Source organism: Parambassis ranga, chromosome 3 (genome assembly GCF_900634625.1).
Source record: "Parambassis ranga chromosome 3, fParRan2.1, whole genome shotgun sequence".
In the NCBI taxonomy this organism is placed as follows: Eukaryota; Metazoa; Chordata; class Actinopteri; family Ambassidae; genus Parambassis; species Parambassis ranga.
The window spans coordinates 12971279-12990413 of NC_041024.1; the positions used below are offsets into that span (position 1 = coordinate 12971279).

The window sequence follows — 19135 nt, forward strand, 5'->3', positions numbered from 1 at the left end:
GGCACATTTCTAATTGGCCATGACATCGGGGATTCAGAATCACTGAATCATTTACAGTCTTTGAGGAAAAAGACGTGAACTTACACTCATGTGTAGAGGGAAAAAAAATGAAATCCACATGATGGAATAGAAAATAGGTGTATGTTTATTGCTGTGGCAGGGCTTTGATCAACCTGTGTAACTCTTTTGCATTGTTGATTTTTCCATTGCAGGGCTTTTATGATAATGTTAGTGATTTTACATAAATTATACATTTATAAAAAACATTTTAAATTAACATCATCTTAGGGCCATTCAGCCTCCGGCTTAGTTTTTGTGTCTGGTTTGTGTTTGACTTGGCAAATTCTCAGCTGTTCAAACTATCAACTGTGTGCCTGCTGTAAATCTGGGCTGTGTGGTCCTGATGAGAAAACTGATGAGAAAACAATTCACATACAAAACACATAGCACATTGAGCTGGTGGTTGCTAGTCTCATTTTCCCACAATTCAGTTCTCGTATTAAAATTTTTACACTCATCACTGCATCAGACAATTAATTACATCTAATCTAAATGTGACAGATCATCAGTTGTTCTTCCTTCGTCGTTGTTTTGGTATGCCATCTTTACAGCGCACAAATACTTTATCCTGAGACACTTCCAGATGCTGTCCGTCATTCGTCATGGAACAGAAAGACGTCCTAGGAAACAGAAGCAAGGTGTGGTTAAACAGGACGTGAGAGAAAAGTGGTGAATGATTCACATCTGGTGTGTGTGGAAGCAGTCCACTAGATGGCATTAAAAGTCTATTCTTGCTTCTGAATGTTGAATGTATTTAGCAGCATTGTACACTACCAGTGAAGTGGCTTGAAGAGCACCACTTTATTTACTGTTATATGTTTAATGAAGTATCGTTCATTAACGTCAATTTAAACTTATGTGGCTTTAAAGATGGTTGAAAGTATTCAGTGAGCGAGTGACGACTTCTCTCTTTGCACTGCTTCTGCCCTGCAGCAACAAGCATGTACCTCTCCTGCGTCTCTCCTACTTTGACGCTGATCTTGCCCAGAGTCAAAAGTGGTTTTCGCCCCTGGCCGCCCCAGGGGATCATGGTTTGGACCCGGTTCCACACATTCTTCCACAGAGGTGACCCCTCCCAGTGCAACTTGAGCATCATCAGTTCACCCAGGTCCTTGTCCAGGGTGATCAGGAAGGTGAAGGTGGTGTTACCTGAAATCCTCTCATTGCTGTTGGAGAGTTTAGAAAGGAAGAGATAAAAGTTCTTTTCTGTTGTGTAGTAAAGCAGGACAGCAGATGATCTCCTCTGCTGGTGCTAGTTTGCCTGAAGCTCTTACACAGAACTTGAAGGATAACACACTTGTCAGGGAATAGCGTCTTGCTTAAATTATTTATTCCATCATCCCCATTTATAGTTCCCTTTCATGCAGCAGCTTGAGTTGTTTCCATGTGTGTCAGCTGCTCTGCTTAACGTGCTTTCTTTCTTTATAGAGCGGAAAGCCCAGCTGCATATTGTATGTGTCAAAGAGCGAGTAAGAATATGATTTGAGAATGATAGAGGGTCGCTATAGTACTCACAAGGTGATGAAGAGGTCTCTGCTCTCCTCCTTGGTCCCAGTGAGAGAGAGGATGAGTGAAGGATCAATTCTGTCCATCTGATTGATGAATTGCATCCTGAGCTGATAATGATAGACTGAAGAGAAGGAGCCAGAAACAGGAGAGGAAGAAGGAACAGTTACAGTGTGGATCCACCTCTAACTTCTAACAGTCTTATTTTATGAGAGTCTATTGTTAGGGGCCAAACAGAACATTTATGAAAGTCTTTTTCTCTTTTTATTGTAACAGAAACTTCATAGACCTTCTTCTTGATTCCACTTTTGACCACTGGGGGCACCAATGTCAAACATTTCCTCACCCCATATTGTGGCTTTACCTGCATGTTCATTTTGCTTGAATATTTTACTGGCAGAGAATGATGATGGAGGTTTACAGATGTATCTCTGGACTGTTTGGACGATGTGATAAATACATACGTTTGTACGGCATCCGTGATCTGGTTTTCAGGTAGAGCCTCTTGCTGGTGCCAGTGCGGACTTTTTTGATATTGTAACCCAGAGTATTACATCGATTCTTCCGACAGTCCAGACAGACACCTTTGTCAAAGGCACTGTTGTCCTTGCACCTGTAGGCCATGCTCTGTTTGTCTTCATTCAGCACAGAGTCGATGAACAGATGGACGGACCGCTCATGAGCACATTTGACTGTTTGCTCAAAGCCTGTGGGAAAGGATGAAAATGTGGTGGGAATTAAAAATGTCAGGCATTGATTTTGTCATTGATCTGAGTTTCATCAGATCATGAAATGGCTCAATCAGGTGTCTGACCATTATTTGTGGATTGTGTTCATTATCATCAAATCCTGACATCTATCAAGCCTGTCCTTATGCCACAACTCTTAATGTGTCTCATTATGCCTGTCACTGGTCTGCTCTAAAGGGCCGCTCTCTGCAGTAGACTGTTGTAGCCTGGAGGCAGCTCATCTCAGAGGGATGCACTGAGTAGGGGATGGCACATGTTGCTAATTAACTCCTGGGGATGACAGATGCTTTTATGTGGCTTTCACTGTCTCCGTTTTATGCGGATGTGCTTTGGATGGAGCACCATAAATCTCAGAGCCACTTCTGTTAGAGTGGGTGGAATTAAATGCATCTGCTTGAACACAGAATGAGAAACTGTCAACAAGAAATAGATGAACTAGTGTTCAAAGATTTAACTTATTAACTGGTGTTTTGAGGTGGCAAAACCAATTAAGAAAGAAAAATATTATGAGAGAGCACACTGCAAGTCAAACCAGTGAACGCTTAGCACGCTGCAGTGATTAGAGTTGGGTTGTAAAAGGCACCCAAAATCTGAAAAGCACGTGTGATTCTTAAGGACGACGTACAATAGAGCTTATATATCTGTCATATGGTATTCGTGGTGTGTTCTATATCATACCCAGGAGCCCGTGCTGGGTTATGTGTTCATAGATGTTGTGCAGGTCACATCCAGGTTGAAAATCTCCTCCATTTGGGTAAAAGTCAAAATGTGCCACAGCTTGCTTGATGCCCACACTGAGACCCATACGTTCATGGGTGAAGGTGTGAATAGCATCCACAAATTCAGCGTCATCAGGAGACAGTCTGTCTGTAGGAGACATGCCCTCAAAAAGGGGCCCGGCAGGGTCGAGGCCTGCACAGTGACAATGTGTCAGAAAATGGTTGATGATATCAATTTACATTAAGATGTGTACTTCATGAAGTTTTACATTTATGCATTGAAAAATCCTCACCAGTAATTCTCCCAATCTTCTCGGAACCTTCCAGATAACTTCCAGCAAATCCAGAGATGTGAGCACCGAGGCTGTAGCCAATCAAGTGAGCTTTACTAACTGGATACCTGTACTGTTTCTGTTGGGATGACACGTACAGATTTTGGCTTCTTAATTGTGTGACATGCATGATGGCTTTTTTTCTCTTTAGTACAAACATGAAGAGACGATGGATAAGTTTGGGGCTTCAGGTTACATTTAAAACTCTCTCAGTGTAGTCAGATGTGTTTAAGAATAAGTGTATGTTTAGCTCCACAGCTACATTTACATGAGTATTTCACCAAACCTTTAGCCACAAACTTATCAATCACTCCTTGGACATGCATGAAAATACACTGTCCTCCTGTAATGTCTTCTGACCTGAAGCGTGTGCAGCAGATGGGCTATGTCTTTTCCAACAGTGCGGGTGCTCTGTACTGCAGTGGGGTAGTGCTGCTGTGCCAGTGACAGCCAGTCCGTGATCACCACATTAACATCTCCAAGATGTGTCTGCATAGTTGAGGCTAATTTGAGCACCCAGCTCTCCAGCAAACCATCCACCTTGAGAAGAACAAAGCTGATGGTTAGAAATGAGTTTCCAAATGTTAAATGTGTAACGTTGTTATTCCTCAGATGTTTTAATATGTTTCCTTTATTATTTCATGTTTTGTATCCAGTGGCTCAAGTCAGTGAAGTGTGAAGGAAGTGGGAGTTGACCTTACCGACCACCCGTGAGTGATGATGATGAGGGGATTACTGCTGTTGAAGCCGCAGGAGGTGAATGTTTGCAGCTGCAGCGGGTCCAGTGTGCAGGTGTCCTCACCTCCTAAAAACATCTTGAATTCTGAACTGCTGACATACAGCTCTTTCAGCTGTTGGGTGCCCTCCACCACATCTGAAAAAACAAACAGCAGAAGAGTTATCCGTTTACTTTAAGGTGAATAATGTTTCTTCTTAAGAAGAAATAATGGATGCAATTATCTGACAGTATAAAAGGGAGACATCAGATGAGCCATTTGGAGGCTGGCAGAAGCACTTTGCTGTGTTTCAATGTTGTGGTAGATACACCATCATGATCTGAATCTCTGCCAGACTCTTCTGGTAACTTCTTACATAAAATCCTCCTCCCTCATGTTTAAAACCAGAGTTCAGAGCTCACTCACAAACATTTCAGGCCCATTTCCAAAGAATTCTATCATTACATTTGCTTCGTGGTTTGTAGTTGATTTATGATAATTAGACTTCAGTGGTTGATAATGCCAGAAACCCGGGCGCCTATAGTTCCACTCAGCACAGATCTGGTTGCTAATGATCGAGTCATCTCTGCAGTGAAAGTAACACAATTAATTATGCAGCCATCACCCTTTAGCTTCCATCCTTTGCTTACTCATTATTTCTTGTGTGTCTCATGTTTTCACTGTAATGGCTGTTAATGCATATGATGATGTTCTGGCCACAAATTTGAAAAATATGATTACACGTTATGTTTATATCTCTTCTTTAGCCAGGTCTAATATGTCACAAGTGAAGTCAAACTTATCTGACAGGGCTGTTTTTTATAAGAAAAGTGATGTCATAGGGATGTCAAAGGCGACCTTTGTCCTTTTGGGTATAGAGTGCCCTCACTTAATCATTTTATTTAATTAGGTAGTTATATAAAAATGTGTATAGTGAACTAAACAGTAACTGTAACTTTTGACCCTTGACCACCATATTTTGGCTCTGTAGTCACAACGAACATGCTCACTACAAAATGACTCAAAGTAATGAAAGGAGTAACTTTAGTGGTCTCCTTTCTCCTCAGAGGTTAGAAAGTTTGTGGTGTCAGAGATTTCAGATTTTTGAGACCACTGCTGGACTAAAATACAAAGATTTGTTCCGCCGTCTGACTCATAAATTATACACCCTGTTATTTTAAACCAGCATTAATTAATAATTTCACATATAACAGTAGCACTAAATGTCTGTACCTGAGCCAGCATGGTGCTGCTGGACTCCAGCTCTGTTAAACGTCATCATTGTAAACACAAGTTATGTAGCGGAAACTTTATTTAAACTCACAGATATTTTTACACTATGTGTAAAAGTTTGTTCAGCACAGTGAGAGATGAATAATTTAAATAAACTGAGGGGTTTAAAGTTAGAGTTTCTGAAACGTTATGTCTAATACATGTCTGACAGCGTTGAACATGTTCATTTATATTACATTATTCATATTTGAGGATCAGTCCAAAGGATTTCAATCAACCGCTTCAGTTTCATTCCAAACTGCTCACATGTCAACTGCACTCTACGTTTACCTTTTAGGTTCATTCCTCTTGAGGACAAAGTCAATGCTACTTACCTGCTCTGTTCCCTCTGATTTTCCTCCCCTCACTGAGGTGACAGATTAGGAGCAAACAGCACACGACTTTAACCAGATGCATGTTGTCACACAGACACTTTGATATAATTCCTCTGAAGTGGGGGCTTCGGTGGTGGAGGTATGCAGGTACTGCAGGTGCAGAAGCTCTTTCACAGAAGCCTCATTGCTGCTGAAATCAGATCATTTTATTCCACTATACAGAAAGAGAGGGGACAGCAGGAGTAATGGTTTATGGATAAGGAGGTATGTAGACCTATCCTGATTGGCTGAGGGGGGGCCAGGTCACGCAGACAGAGCACATTGTGAAAGAGCAGAGAGGGACTGTGGTACAATGTGCTGAGAGTGACCGCCCATAAGTACAAGAATGTGTGTGCTTAGGTTTTTATTGAACCACAGACCATGCTTAAGGATGAAATTTGCTCTGTAGATTGAATATGAATGATGAAATCCCTCCAAGAAATAGATGTGGAATTTTGCCATATTGCTGCAACACATGTTTGAACAGCTGTAAAGCAGCACATCATGTACCCAGCACACATCGGGTTAAAAATCACCCAGCACTGGGTCAGTAAGAGACACCAGTGAATGGTCAATAACATCACTCAAATGTTTTGATCAAGAGAAGCAAGGTCACATTTACCTAATAAAACATCTTTTTTATTTATTTATTTTTATGTTAACAATCCATCAGGATCAATGATTGTAACGATAAATGAGATTTCCACATTCTGGACCTTCTCACTGGACCAGTGTCAGTTTGTTTGTCTGAGATAAATGCTGGGAGTGAGCATGGTACACAAACAATGTTAATGATCACACAGTGGTCACAGAGGCCGTTATGGTACTCCCTCGAATTGCTTGATTTTAACATTAAATTGAAGGATTTAATCCATACATTCGTGCAATTTGTGCATCTATCATTTTTATTTTAATATTTTTCTGCCTCATGTTTGACAAGAAATAAATAAATCTAAAGCAAATTACCTACTGAAAGATTTCTCTATAAATAAAAACAAATCTAAACAAATTCAGATACATTTCCCCCCATATAAGAATCATGATGTCATGATGTCTGTTACTATATATATTTATAGAATATGTCAGGAGAAGACCCAAATTAGGTCAGTATTTACACACAAACACACACTGTCAGGCTTCAGTGAGCCTCTACTGTTCCATCTGCTACATTAAACATGAACAACATAACATTTCACACAGCGACCATGCTCTTTAAATGCTCGTTGCAGGCCAGCAGCAGAAGAGTTAAAGTCATAGTTTGCATAATGTGTGATGTCATATCTGCAGGTGGACCGTTCTGGACACAGTGTGGACACAATTTGAGCGTGTTTGCTTCTGTGTCTGGGGCAAACTGTGCGAACAAATGCACACATACATGTATTTGCAGAAAGATTCCTTCAGTCAGAACGAAGATGAATTAAGGTTACCCCGAAAAAAACAAAAACAGGGATCGGTACAGAGCTCTGCACTCTTCGGTACAGCACAGTAGCGTGTGAGGTCCATTATAATATAAAGTCAAAGAGAGGAATCTCTCAGGGAAAAGCTCTTAAACCACTGAACCGCACAGCACTCCTCATTCATTCTCTATGAGGTTATATAACATTTCTCACTCATCTTCTTTTAATTCTTTTATGTTTTTCTGCTAAACTTACTTGTATTAATAACTGACGATTGCACATTGATTTGTGTGGGTGATTGGTCTTGACCTGAGCCATGACTCTAGATGATATTAGCTGAATCTAAGCCTGGTCTATGACAGCCTGTTTGCACATGGGTTGCTATCTTTGTGAGGACTAGTGCTGGGGGGTTCTGTTTGTTTGTTTTGTTGTCTTTGTGTCAGTTAGGATTTAAAGACAGTAACACAAATGAATGTATTTTCAATGAACTATAAGCAGTGCAGCAAGAATGATGTGTTTCTGGAAGTTAATTTTTTTTCATTGTTTCATTATGTGTTTGTGAACACATTGTGTTCAGCAGGATACACAACTGAATACCATTGTTACACCTAAATCCAATAGCAGCAAGCTGAATGCTGAGATTATATGCCAGCATGGTCACATGACTATTACATCACCACCAAGTTTACTGCTCATCAGCATATCAGTACAAACAGTGAGTGTGATGGTGTTTGTAGTGAAATTTGGTGGAAAGAAAAAAATCAGAAGTGGGAACTTCTTCTTCTACAAAATCAACATGAATTACATCAAATTAACATGCAAGTTTTTCTGTTTCATAAAAAGTCTTGTGCCATTGTGTTTTTAACACACTTTATTCAATATTAAGATGGAACCGTGTAAAAGAAAAACAGCTGACTCAGAGATCCTTAAAATAAAAATGCTTTGTGCACTAAAATACAATCTCACAATATCCACATAATGATCAGCAAAGGTCTACACACTTCCTGTGTGCTTACAGGACAGTGGTGCTTACAGCATGTGATCAGATCTCAGCCTTTTTCCAACTTATGTTTGTTTTGCAAAATTTGTCTTTCACATTTTCATTTTCCATTTCCAAACAGTGTTGTTCCAATGTAAACAGCTACAGTCGGTGTTCGCTTATCGTCCCTGATGCAGCATGTGCACTGACGCAGTACAAATACTTTAATAAAATCAGTGACATTTGCTGGAATGTTGTTGTTGTTGTTGCTTTAGTTTTTTTGCACAAAGCTAGCACCGATTTCTCATATGGCTTTTTTTGTATTAAAGGATAACAAAGATCCAGCTTGTAATCCAGCTTGAAAAAAAAACACATTTATGTGTCACAAAATTATGGACACGAGTGGAAAAAGTGGGCAATACCAGTATAATTATTTAAGGCTGGATATTCTATATAAATGTGCTTCCAAATCGACAGCAATTCAATAAAGTAACATTTTTTTATACACACGCAAAGGACATAAAGGAAGTAAACCAAAAACAAAAGTTCCTCCACAAAACAAATCATTACATTTGCTAATAAATTATAAAGTACTACTAATTCCACATTTAATAATATATATGAAGTGCTACATGTGTGTTTTAATGCCCATTTGTCAGGTCAGAAGTCAAAATAAAAATGCTGTACAGAAACTTGGCAAAGTCTAACAAGAGAAGAGGATCCCAGTTAGGAAAGGAGATTACAAAGAATACTGCATATTACAAAAGAAACTCTTCATATAAGGTTATAATATGAAAATCCTGATGTCTATAGAAAGAAAAACTTCCGTGTAATATTTTGATATATGAAAGAGTCCCTGGCTGATAAAACCTGAAATCCACAAACAGAAAACTTCCTGCAAAAAGAGACTTTAAAGGCTTCATAAAACATTCATGCATACAGTATAGGACTATGAAAGACTTCAGCTGGGTGCATGCTTTGTATTTTAACTGTAAAATTCCCTCATGCTTTTCTGCGTCACCCTGTTGCTGATTTTAAGTCATAGTTACGATTTCGTATTTGTCCTGGACGTGGTTGTCCTCCTGTTTTTCAGGCTCAGTGTGATGCAGCTCAACAAACAGAAAGTAAACACCTGCTCCAACTGCTCCACCCACCATGGGCCCGGCCACAGGAACCCACCACCAGCAGCCTCCAGCTCTGCAGGTATGACACAAGTGAAACAATATTAATGCACTATCCTAATAAGACCAAATTATAATTGGTGTAACCAGTTGCATCAGAGTGTTATGACACAGCTACATTACACAGCTTCTGCTGCTTCATTTCTTATTTTAGTCTCTTTTCCAAGAAATGGACTCATTTGAATGAAGTAATGAACACTGCCTCCTTGTCCAGTCTCTGTGTTTGTATCATCCCATGCATGTTATACGCAGTTATCCCAGATTACAGTAAGGCGCTCTGTTTGTTAGACCTACTGCACGTGTCCTCCTTTTCACTCCTTGCTCCCCTCAGACAGACTCCTTTACTTAGCCAGAGGAGATTAAAAGTCTTGCTGGTTAAAGTGGCTGGAGGAGCCTTTTAATGCAGGTGAAAGGGCTTCAGTTAACAGAGCTGATGCACAAGCCTGAAAGTAAACAAGTGTCTGAAGGGGTCATCTTTCTCTCCTACAGACAGGCATTCAGGAAGTAGAGTAGAAGAGGCAGGATTATAGACGTTAATCTATGGTCACGGCTAAGATGATCAGGCCAGCAGACTGACACTCAGTGGGTCACATTGGCGCCTTGTGTACAGAAATCTAGTGTACAGTCTGCATTTGTAGCAGCTGTTTGTATCATGAATATAACACATTATGGCAGATTAAGCCCATATTTTATACGATAGTACTCACAGCTTATGTGTACAGCATACAGCTTCTATACATTTGTAAAGTAATGTGAGCCATCTGTCATCAGCTGCAGATGTGAAGCATCAGAAAATGTATCAACCACTTCATGTCCTGGTAGTTAAAAGGCAATAATTCTACTATAAGTTCTATCAGTATATATATATATATATAAAAGCACAGTTCTATCCACAATAGTTCAACAACCTCATCAACCTCACCCTGCAGACAAGATGAGGAAGATGAACCCATCTGAAACACTGTGAAAATGGCCTCTGAGGGAGAGTGGCAGCCTGTTCGGTGCACCAGTCACTGTTTACAGTCTGACTTAAAACCTGAGCCCCAAACTGCATGGCCACTTTGTCATGGACTTTGTCATGCAGGGCACACACTTGGCAAGTGATCAACCAATCACATTGCTTCTTGCAGATGTCACTATGGACTGTTGTGTCATCTCATTCATGCCGGTAGCTGGCAGTTACCTCTCACAGGGTCCAAATGACCTGTTGGTCCACAAGTGCACAGTTTGAAACCTGGCAAGGTGGATTGTTGTAGATTTGTATGAGAATCCTTCTGCGGTCTAGGCAGAAATTATTCTGCATTATCACACACAGATATCTACCTATGGTGCTCATTGATTTGTTTAAAATCTCCTAATGATGAGATCAGCTCCTGAAATACTATATTTATTCATTCCGTGCAACACATATTTTGAGGAGAGAACTTCTGATCTGGCACAAGAGTCAGAGAGGTAATGTTGTTATCCTCACTACCACATAAGATGACCAGAGGACAGTGTTCCAACTTTCCAGGATCACACCACTCTGTCTCATTTAAAGCTTAAATCTAAGTGCTTTCTGTGCACTTCTCAGAACAGTGTTGTACAACAACACAACAGAGAACTCACAAAGGTTTAGTGAACCCGTACATGTTTTTATCATTTGGTAATGTTTTCTGTAGGGGCATGAAATACAAATATGCTGCTGATTCAGTTTACATATAGACAGCTTTGTTTGCTCTCCAAAGTCCAAAATGAAGAGCCGGGGTGCACCTTGTCCCCTCTCTTGTTTACAATACACACTGTAACTGAACTGTATAATTCAATGACATTATGGGCTGTTCCTGATAAACTCTGCCTTTTCTGTTTCTGTCTTTCAGAACCTAGCAGCAGACTGTGTGAGGGCTGGGTGTCTCTGTGTCAGTGATTGACTCAAAAAGTTTCAGGTGATTGCTTCCAGCTTCCTGTGCCCCGCTAAACCACTCAGAGAGGAGCTTTCAGGGACAGCAGCTTACCTGAAACTAGTGAAGTGTTTATGATAGGCTATCATTTATGCATTGTGGGGAAGAGGAGCTAGGTTTTCTTTGCTTCAGTATTCAGGAATCTTCTGTGTCCAAATCTCTGTATGAGACACCAGCAGTCGGATAAGCTGCAGTGTGATGGAGCGAGAGCGCTGTATCCCTCAGTACTTTCTCAAACCATTTGCTTTTTGTGGTGTGTGTGTAATTGTCAGGGCATCGTCAGAGGGTGTTTTGCCTCGGCTGCTTATTAGACATAGGTTTCAGTTTTCCATCACAGCATCAATGCAATGTTTATTTGTATAAATACTTATTTTAGGATTCACAAATCCATATGTGGGTGTTACACTATCTGTACCCACAAGGGTCTTCCAGGTTCTGTGTGATAAATTTAATCATCCACATAAGACCTGGCTATCGTTTGTATGGCCTCAATTGCCACTTTGAGCAGACGAGAAATCGATCTTTAATAAAAAGAACAATTGTTTCCATAACTGTCTGTGTCTGCAGGGTAAAATGAAAGAGAGTAAAACAAAAACACTAAACAGGACCAGGAACAGTGAAGAAGAGAATAAAAGGAAAAAAGAGACTGAGGAACATACAATTGTGCTATTTTGGCAGCGCTGCATATTTCATATCTATCCATGCAGAATCTCTCTCAGCTGACTTATATCCTATTTCAACATGCAGGAAATGCGCTCATGTACTTTGAAATATTAATTTAGGTTCTCAAGAGAGTAGAAATACATGCTCTTCATAAAGGATAGGAAAGAGCAGGCAGTGGGTTAAACTCAGAGTTTCTTACATCACATCTAACATGTTCTGGACAGTGGTGAGTGTTTCTGGTTCCTGTATTTTACAAGTGATAACAGTGTCTTTGTTATCTAGATCAATACCTGAATACGTCCATGCCCCACCCAGCCGCAGCCGTGAAGATCCGTGGGCCGAGGTCTCGTGCCGGGTTGATTGGATAGCCACAGTTCAGACCCATGGACACACCGATGGCCATGATGATCAGACCGATGCACAGAGGCTCCATGCCTTTTGGTGCACCAATGTTCTTCCTGTCAGTGATGGCCAGGATGCAGAGGATCAGTGCGCCGGTTGCAATTACCTTCAAAAAAACAAAAGCACCAGGTAAACACATCAGTTGTACGTGTTGTTGTTGTTGTTGTTGTTTGTGGGGATTCTTCATCAGTTGTGGTGACCTCTGTCCTGTAAGCTTATTACAAGGCTTCCCCTTTACCCTGGTTTTAGTCTTTTAATAGGCATCTTGCCATACAGCCCCATATGGCTGTATATTAAAATACTATGTTACTTAATTAAAGACATAACCAGTGACCTCGAATTAGCATTTTAAACTTAAGTACAAATCTTAATCTACAACACAAACCTAAATGTCAGATTCATTTTTTAATCCTATCACAGCCGTCATAAATAAACAAATAAATAAACTATTTTCATTTCGCCTCAGAGCAGATGGTGGTTATTCTCAACATCAAAGCAAAATTGTTCAGACAACCACAAACAATTCGCATGTTCATTCATTCATACATTTGAGGACACAACTGCAGTTTATTCAGGCATCTCTGTATGCTTGAGTTTCACATACTTAAAATGCCTACATATATTCATTTTTGTATATTTTTATTATCAAAAGGCGATAAGCCCCACCTGATCAACAAACCCATTGAGCACTGACAGATGTTTTGCAGGATACGATGCAAAAATATTGGCTGTGGCGTTTGCACCAGTAACTGCAAATTCTCCATTGGTGTAGTCCATCAAAGCATCTGTGGGGAGAAACAGTCCAGATTTGTTTTTACTACCACTGCTCTCTTCCTTGCTCAGGCAGTGCACAAATTATGACATTTACACATTTACACCCACCGTAATACAACCCATAGACAGCACAGGAACCGGCAAAAGCCCCCAGGAACTGTGCTGCCACATACACAGGGAACTTCTTCAGAGGTAGTTTCCCCAGGATCACCATGGCCAGAGAGACGGCAGGGTTCACATGGGCTCCTGGAACAATTCCACAAAAAGGAAAATCATGTCATTTTAACAACATATTCGAAAAATGGAAGTGATCAAACAAGAATTTTATGAGTCAAATCTTGACAATAAGCTAAAGAGTGAAGGATCTAAGACTTGACATGTTCTAAGTCTTCCTGTGTGTTTATTCCTTATATTCAATATGAGTTTTCTGGATACTTGGAAACAAAGGGCACTGAGTTTGTGCGCCTTCAGAGTTGATCTGTTTTCCTACTTTGTCCTAAAGAGTCGTGTTTGAACACATTCCAGCCAATAGTTAGTGGGCTGTGATGACAGTGTGGGGTCATTTATTTAACACTCTGGGATCTTGGCTTTGACCTCGATGTGGTAACACCACTGGGGGTATCAGCCATGCGCCCATTGTTAATCTCCCCATCCTGTTCACAAACACTGACTACGACAACCAGCCAAACCTGCCTGTCTGAATTGCATCTGACATAATCTGCCTGAATCTGCTTAAGGCACACGTAGACTGCAGGTCATTAGAGTGACCATGATGTGTCACACTTACAGTATGCTGTCATCTAAAATCTAAGACTACAAAGTGAAAACAATTGTGTTTTCCTCTCCTATGGGGCCGCCCTGCCAGAGAAGCCTAGAAAGCCAGGCTTGTCACACCTGACCCCCCTCCTCTCCAGAGACCCATGCCCCAGTAAAGCTCATTAGTCCAATACCTATGATCATCTTCAGAGATGTCGTTGGACAGAAGCTTCCCACTGAGCTGTGGACCCCAGGGCTGAATGGCCCAGTCATGCAGCAAAAGCTCTCCATATATTAACCTCCATGTCCCCAGGCTTTTCTACTACTCTTCTGAAGCTTTGCAGCTCCTCTTATTAAACATGTAGTACAAGTAAGACTGAACTGTGACCAGGAATCATCATCAACAAGGATTCTTTATAGTCAAATACTCTTTTCTTTGTCAGACCGACCATAAACACAACACAGGCACAGCTGAGTCCTAACACAAACTGCTCAAGTCCTAAAAGGTTTAAGAGAATAGAACTCCTAAATATACAAGTACACTAATAGTTAGGTTAGCATAGCACTGAGACTGATAACAGGGGCAGACAGTTAGCATGACTGACATCTCTCTACCAGAACTCTAAAGCACGAAATTAACTGACTAATGAAAGCTTGTGTGTGTTAGCTGGGGATTTCCCCTTGCCTGCTCACAATCAGACATGCAAGATAATAACATATTATGCAAACAACATCTAAGAGGCCATATAAGAGCCTTGTTGTGTCCAAACCACTTTTTTTTGATTGACAGATGGCATCATATCAGATTGTGAGCTGTCCTCTCCTGGTTTATAGCCGTGACCATATTTAGTCTTAAACCTGTCAAAGGTTTGTCTTTATCTTTAGTCCAACCCTGTTTGGAAAATCTTTTTATGCACGTGTTGATATAATTGGCATGATGATCAGCAGTTAAATTTTCTTAGATATGTCATCACTTCTGGACCTGGTTTTGGTGAGGATAGACTGATATAATGTAGTTGACATATTAACAGTTATCAATTTTTTTCTGCAATCTGTTTATTCGGCTTTAATCAAGGCTTTTCCTCCAAAGTGATAACTACAGCTACAACATCTGGTGGGATCTCCACAAAGGGACCCTTGATGTCCTGAACACCTTAATTGCTGGTTAATGGACACTCAGCAGTATGGCTCAGAAAGCTCAGTGACATTTAACAGCTATTTCCTCCTTTTTCTATCACTGCTGGCAAAGCACAGAAGGCTCTTCTTGCTGTAATCCTCAAGGAATGTACCTGATACGGTCCCATTTGTATGTAATGACACTATGTCTAGAGCCCTAAAGCACATTCTGACTACTAACACAGTAAGACAAATCATTGAGGAATGGCTCTTCCTTTAAAACAACACGTTTCCTTTTTTCTTTATAACATTGTAGGTCCATATCAGTGTGTTATGTAAATGCTGTGAAGATGGAGAAAACAGTGACACAGAGTAACCTGGAGGAGAGCAACAAATGCAGAGTGTACCTGACATCCACGACCAAAGATCGCATCTCATACAAATACTGAGTGACGACCTTTGTTACCAGCTGCTGCTTTTAGCTTTGTAAAAGCTCAAGGGACTCTTGTGTTTTTTTTCTCCTTCATTTAGAAGCAGATCTATTCAACTAATGAGCTGAATGATTAAATGACAGAAAATGTAGAACATGATTTCTAAGCCAAACATTTAATTGAAAATATTTTCTCTGTTTCCTCGGGCTGTCACTACTTTCTGACATTAATTTACCAAATAATCAAATTACAAAATCTACAGGATAACTGATAATAATGCAGAATTAGTGAGCTGCACATGTGGAAGACTTTTACCTGACACTCCCCCTGCCATGTAGACGGCCATCATGACTCCCAGAGTGAAACCGATGTGGATGGTCAACGGCTCCCCGAGAGCCCCTTTACTCAGCACCGTCTGGGCCACTGAACCACATCCAAAGAGCTAGGACACAGACAATAAAAAACACAAAGGGTGGAGGTAGAAAGGCTCATTGTTTTTAATTATTCCAATTATACACGCCATTAACACTAGCCCTCTTGTCCACCAACAGCCTCCGACTGCCACAGACAATTTGTCCAATGTTGGAGCTGGAAACAGTAAATAATCCCCGACTTATTAGGCAAGTAATTTGGGTTGGGGGGGTTTGGGGGGGGGGGGTGTCCAATAACAAACAGGAAGTTTTACCACTCTGATGTGCCATTACACTGGACAGTGGGAGGTGACGGGTGGAGCTCAGGGTTGACAGGTGGAGGCGAGGACACTACAGACTAGAAACATGTATGCTCATAATGGAAACCAGGCACCTTAATGATTCGAAGGGAAAGAAGGATGCACCTGTGCAATCAATTCATATGTTTTTGTTCCTCATAATTGTGTGGCAATGACTTAATAAATGTGTAATTATTTCAGAATTATGGAACAGGAAGACAAACAGTCACATCTTGTTATGATTTCTGTCAGCAGAAAAACTACAGCTGAGCACATGAAAGAAAGCCCAGAATACATCCGTTAACAGAGACATATGAGAGACAGCAGTCAGACTCCCAGGAGACCTGGTTTGACACCTTATTAGCATACTGGTTCACAGCTTTAAAGCGGCTGTTTAAGCTGGATGACAGGTGCAGAGGGAGGTACTCACTATCAGCACGAATATCCCCAGAAATTCAGCCAGGAACTCCTTAAAGATGTCCCGCCTCAGGCCAAATTTCTCCTTCATCTTCCTCCTGCTCTCACTTTCCATTTTCCCTCTGATGTCTCCTTGATGTCTTCCTCCGACCACAACAAACAGCTAACAACTGTGAGGGAGTCTCTGTGTGGCTGTCGGTGCAGGTTGTCGCCTCCCACTCGGTGCGCTCTGACCGCGCAGCCCTCAGCAGGCAGGCGGACTGCAGGCATGTTAAGCTCTCTGCGTCCGCTTCCCTTTGTAACCACAAGGGGTCTACCTCTGTGGAACAATGTAGGCTCCAGTTGAACGCGCTGCCACCCAGTCCACTGTTTGGTCTCCGACTGCATTCACAGTTTTATAGACGACAGGCCTATTTTAAGATAAATGTGCCTAGACATGGAGAAGCTAGTGTAAAATGTCACAGTGGCAGAAAATTAAGATAAGATAAGATAAGATAAGATAAGATAAGATAAGATAAGATAACTTTCAAACATAAAGGTGAATTCAAACGAAACCAGAACCCATGCATCCATAGCTTAAAATAATAATACATGAATATAAAATAAATATAAAATAAATGGCTGTGACCTAAAATTCTGCTTATAGATTAAAAAAACTCGCATATGCTCTGACTTTGCACCATTCCCACTGAAAGCAGACTTTATCTCAGGAACTGATTATCTTTAAGTAAACTCTTTGAAAATGAAAAAGACACAGCTCACACGGTTAGAAAAACAAACGTCAATTTAAAGTTATTATTCTGAATTGACTACTTTATTTTATGTATGATTATTGTTTGAAAATAATAATCCTAGTAAGCTATAGTTTAGTTTTCAACTTTTAATTTGTCTTCAGCCAAAATCAGTGTAATTTAAATACAAAACTTTAAGAGAGAGAGTTAAACTTAAACTTAAAACCTTTAATAAACCCAGCAGAGAATTTACACACCTACATAAGCCATACTGAGCAGTAATTACGTTAGAAAATACTCATTAGGTCTGCTTAAGTCTGACTTTTCAGTCAAGCAGATGGACTGTTATTAAACGGCCATAAGGCCACAATCTATCTACTAGTTTGAACATTTTAATGTAAAAACAAACATTTAGAAGTTTTTTTAATCGACAGAATAATTCACCATCTCCTCCTCAGCGTCCATTTGTCAGCATATGGACTCTCTTATTTTATTAATTTAAATCAAGCGTTCATTTCTGAACACAAATGAACCTGCATTTCTCAGTAATTCACTTTTCGTGTAGTCGCACTGTTTGTAAAAGTTTCTTTCATCCACTCACCTTTCTTTCCGCTCAGCTATGAGGACAAACTATTTTCTATAACTGTCTTTTCTCCTTTTTTATCGCTTCTGCCGTCGTTCTGCTTTTTAACCCGCTCCTAAATATAACCCGGGCTCTCGGTGGACGTGTGAGCCTGTAGAGGCCGAGGCTCCCTTCCTCCGACAGAGGGCGCTCCATGAATACATTTGAAGTGCAGCCTGGTAAAGTTTGCCACCGCGTCTCTGCGGAGTGTCTTATCTTCCGTTCGCTGTGCTTTGTGAAAAGGTGAGGCGACAGGCTGAGGATGGGATGTTTTGAATCCATTAATCAATGTCACCGTGCCAGGCCCGTCCTCTTTGATGTGAAACAGACACTTGGAGAGTGTCGCCCATGCTGTGAAAAAAGGCTGATGTGCTGATGGAGAAAAGGCATCCTCTGCGGGGATTTGCAAATTATAGACCTACATCTGTCTCTGAACTCCTTTGTCCTGTCAAGAGGCTCAGATTATAAAAGCTATCATTTAAAGAGCTGCTTTAAAACAACGCTGCTGCCTCATCCACACGTGATCACAAACAGCCTTCTTACTTTAAATCTCTTACCTGTCTGTGATGTCATGCTTTTGTTGTGTGGAAGTGTGAATTACATGCGTGGATTTGCTTTAATTCCTTCAGTTTTCTGAGACAGTTCACTGGTGGATGTTTATTGGAAGGTTTTAAAGGAGGCGCTGGAGGGAATTATCACCTGCAGGACAAATCTGTGCCAACAACACCCCCAGTAAGCAGCAGCAGTCCCTGCTCCCTGCATTTACATAACATCTCTGGCCGCGGGGAGGTTGTGTTAGGCAAATAAGGGCGCAGGGTGATAGAGTAGTGTGTGACACCTTTATGCCACTGAGAGGAAATGGCTAATGATGGTGTGAGTTAATATTTTATGTATGTAATTAAACTGCAGCGGAGTGTTTAGGAACATGGGGATTTGCAGTTGCATGTCAGCAGGGCAAACTCCATGTGCAGAGGAAGATCAGTCAGATAAGCCCAGGAAGAGTCTGTGTGGGCCCTGTTAAGTTGCGAAATTTGAAACTTATATCAACATGCTGAATTATTGCTGATTTAACACCTGAGTGTGCGGGGTGCAATTTTCAGAAGTTTCAGTGCGACTGTGTGTGTGTGTGAAACTATGAATAACTGTAGAAAAGCGTCAGCTGTCGGTGAGTGAAAGCAGTGGAAAGTGAGTGCACCGGGAGTCTGAGGTGGGTGGGGTGGATGTGTTCCTCCTCCTCACGCATGGCTGAGGTCGTTTATGTAAATGCTTGAATTTAATTTTCAAAAGGA

General features: G+C 40.8%; 2 protein-coding genes across 2 annotated transcripts; both read right to left on the minus strand.

Annotated features, from left to right (window-relative positions):
• Positions 1 to 122: 122 nt before the first annotated feature.
• lipca (lipase, hepatic a) lies at positions 123 to 5988 on the minus strand. The gene is made up of 9 exons (XM_028400998.1): positions 5690 to 5988; positions 4068 to 4240; positions 3727 to 3906; positions 3328 to 3445; positions 2994 to 3227; positions 2031 to 2273; positions 1576 to 1690; positions 1008 to 1226; positions 123 to 680 (listed from the first exon to the last, which is right to left on the minus strand). The coding sequence occupies exons 1-9, from the start codon at positions 5769 to 5771 to the stop codon at positions 566 to 568; spliced, it is 1479 nt and encodes a 492-aa protein (XP_028256799.1). The 5' UTR covers positions 5772 to 5988; the 3' UTR covers positions 123 to 565.
• Positions 5989 to 7978: 1990 nt separating this feature from the next.
• aqp9b (aquaporin 9b) lies at positions 7979 to 16753 on the minus strand. The gene is made up of 6 exons (XM_028402361.1): positions 16507 to 16753; positions 15683 to 15809; positions 13173 to 13310; positions 12957 to 13075; positions 12179 to 12396; positions 7979 to 9301 (listed from the first exon to the last, which is right to left on the minus strand). The coding sequence occupies exons 1-6, from the start codon at positions 16606 to 16608 to the stop codon at positions 9139 to 9141; spliced, it is 867 nt and encodes a 288-aa protein (XP_028258162.1). The 5' UTR covers positions 16609 to 16753; the 3' UTR covers positions 7979 to 9138.
• Positions 16754 to 19135: the final 2382 nt, after the last annotated feature.

What these genes read in the sequence shown, in the direction of transcription:
- aqp9b (XM_028402361.1), bottom strand. Translation starts at nt 16,608, where the DNA reads ATGGAAAGTGAGAGCAGGAGGAAGATGAAGGAGAAATTTGGCCTGAGG. An exon ending in CATGGCAGGGGGAGTGTCAG is followed by an intron (nt 13,311 to 15,682) that starts GTAAAAGTCTTC and finishes GAATTGTTCCAG; the next exon opens with GAGCCCATGTGAACCCTGCC. An exon ending in TGTCTATGGGTTGTATTACG is followed by an intron (nt 13,076 to 13,172) that starts GTGGGTGTAAAT and finishes TTCTCCCCACAG; the next exon opens with ATGCTTTGATGGACTACACC.
- lipca (XM_028400998.1), bottom strand. Translation starts at nt 5,771, where the DNA reads ATGCATCTGGTTAAAGTCGTGTGCTGTTTGCTCCTAATCTGTCACCTC. An exon ending in GAAGATTGGGAGAATTACTG is followed by an intron (nt 3,228 to 3,327) that starts GTGAGGATTTTT and finishes GTCACTGTGCAG; the next exon opens with GCCTCGACCCTGCCGGGCCC. An exon ending in AACCCAGCACGGGCTCCTGG is followed by an intron (nt 2,274 to 2,993) that starts GTATGATATAGA and finishes CCTTTCCCACAG; the next exon opens with GCTTTGAGCAAACAGTCAAA.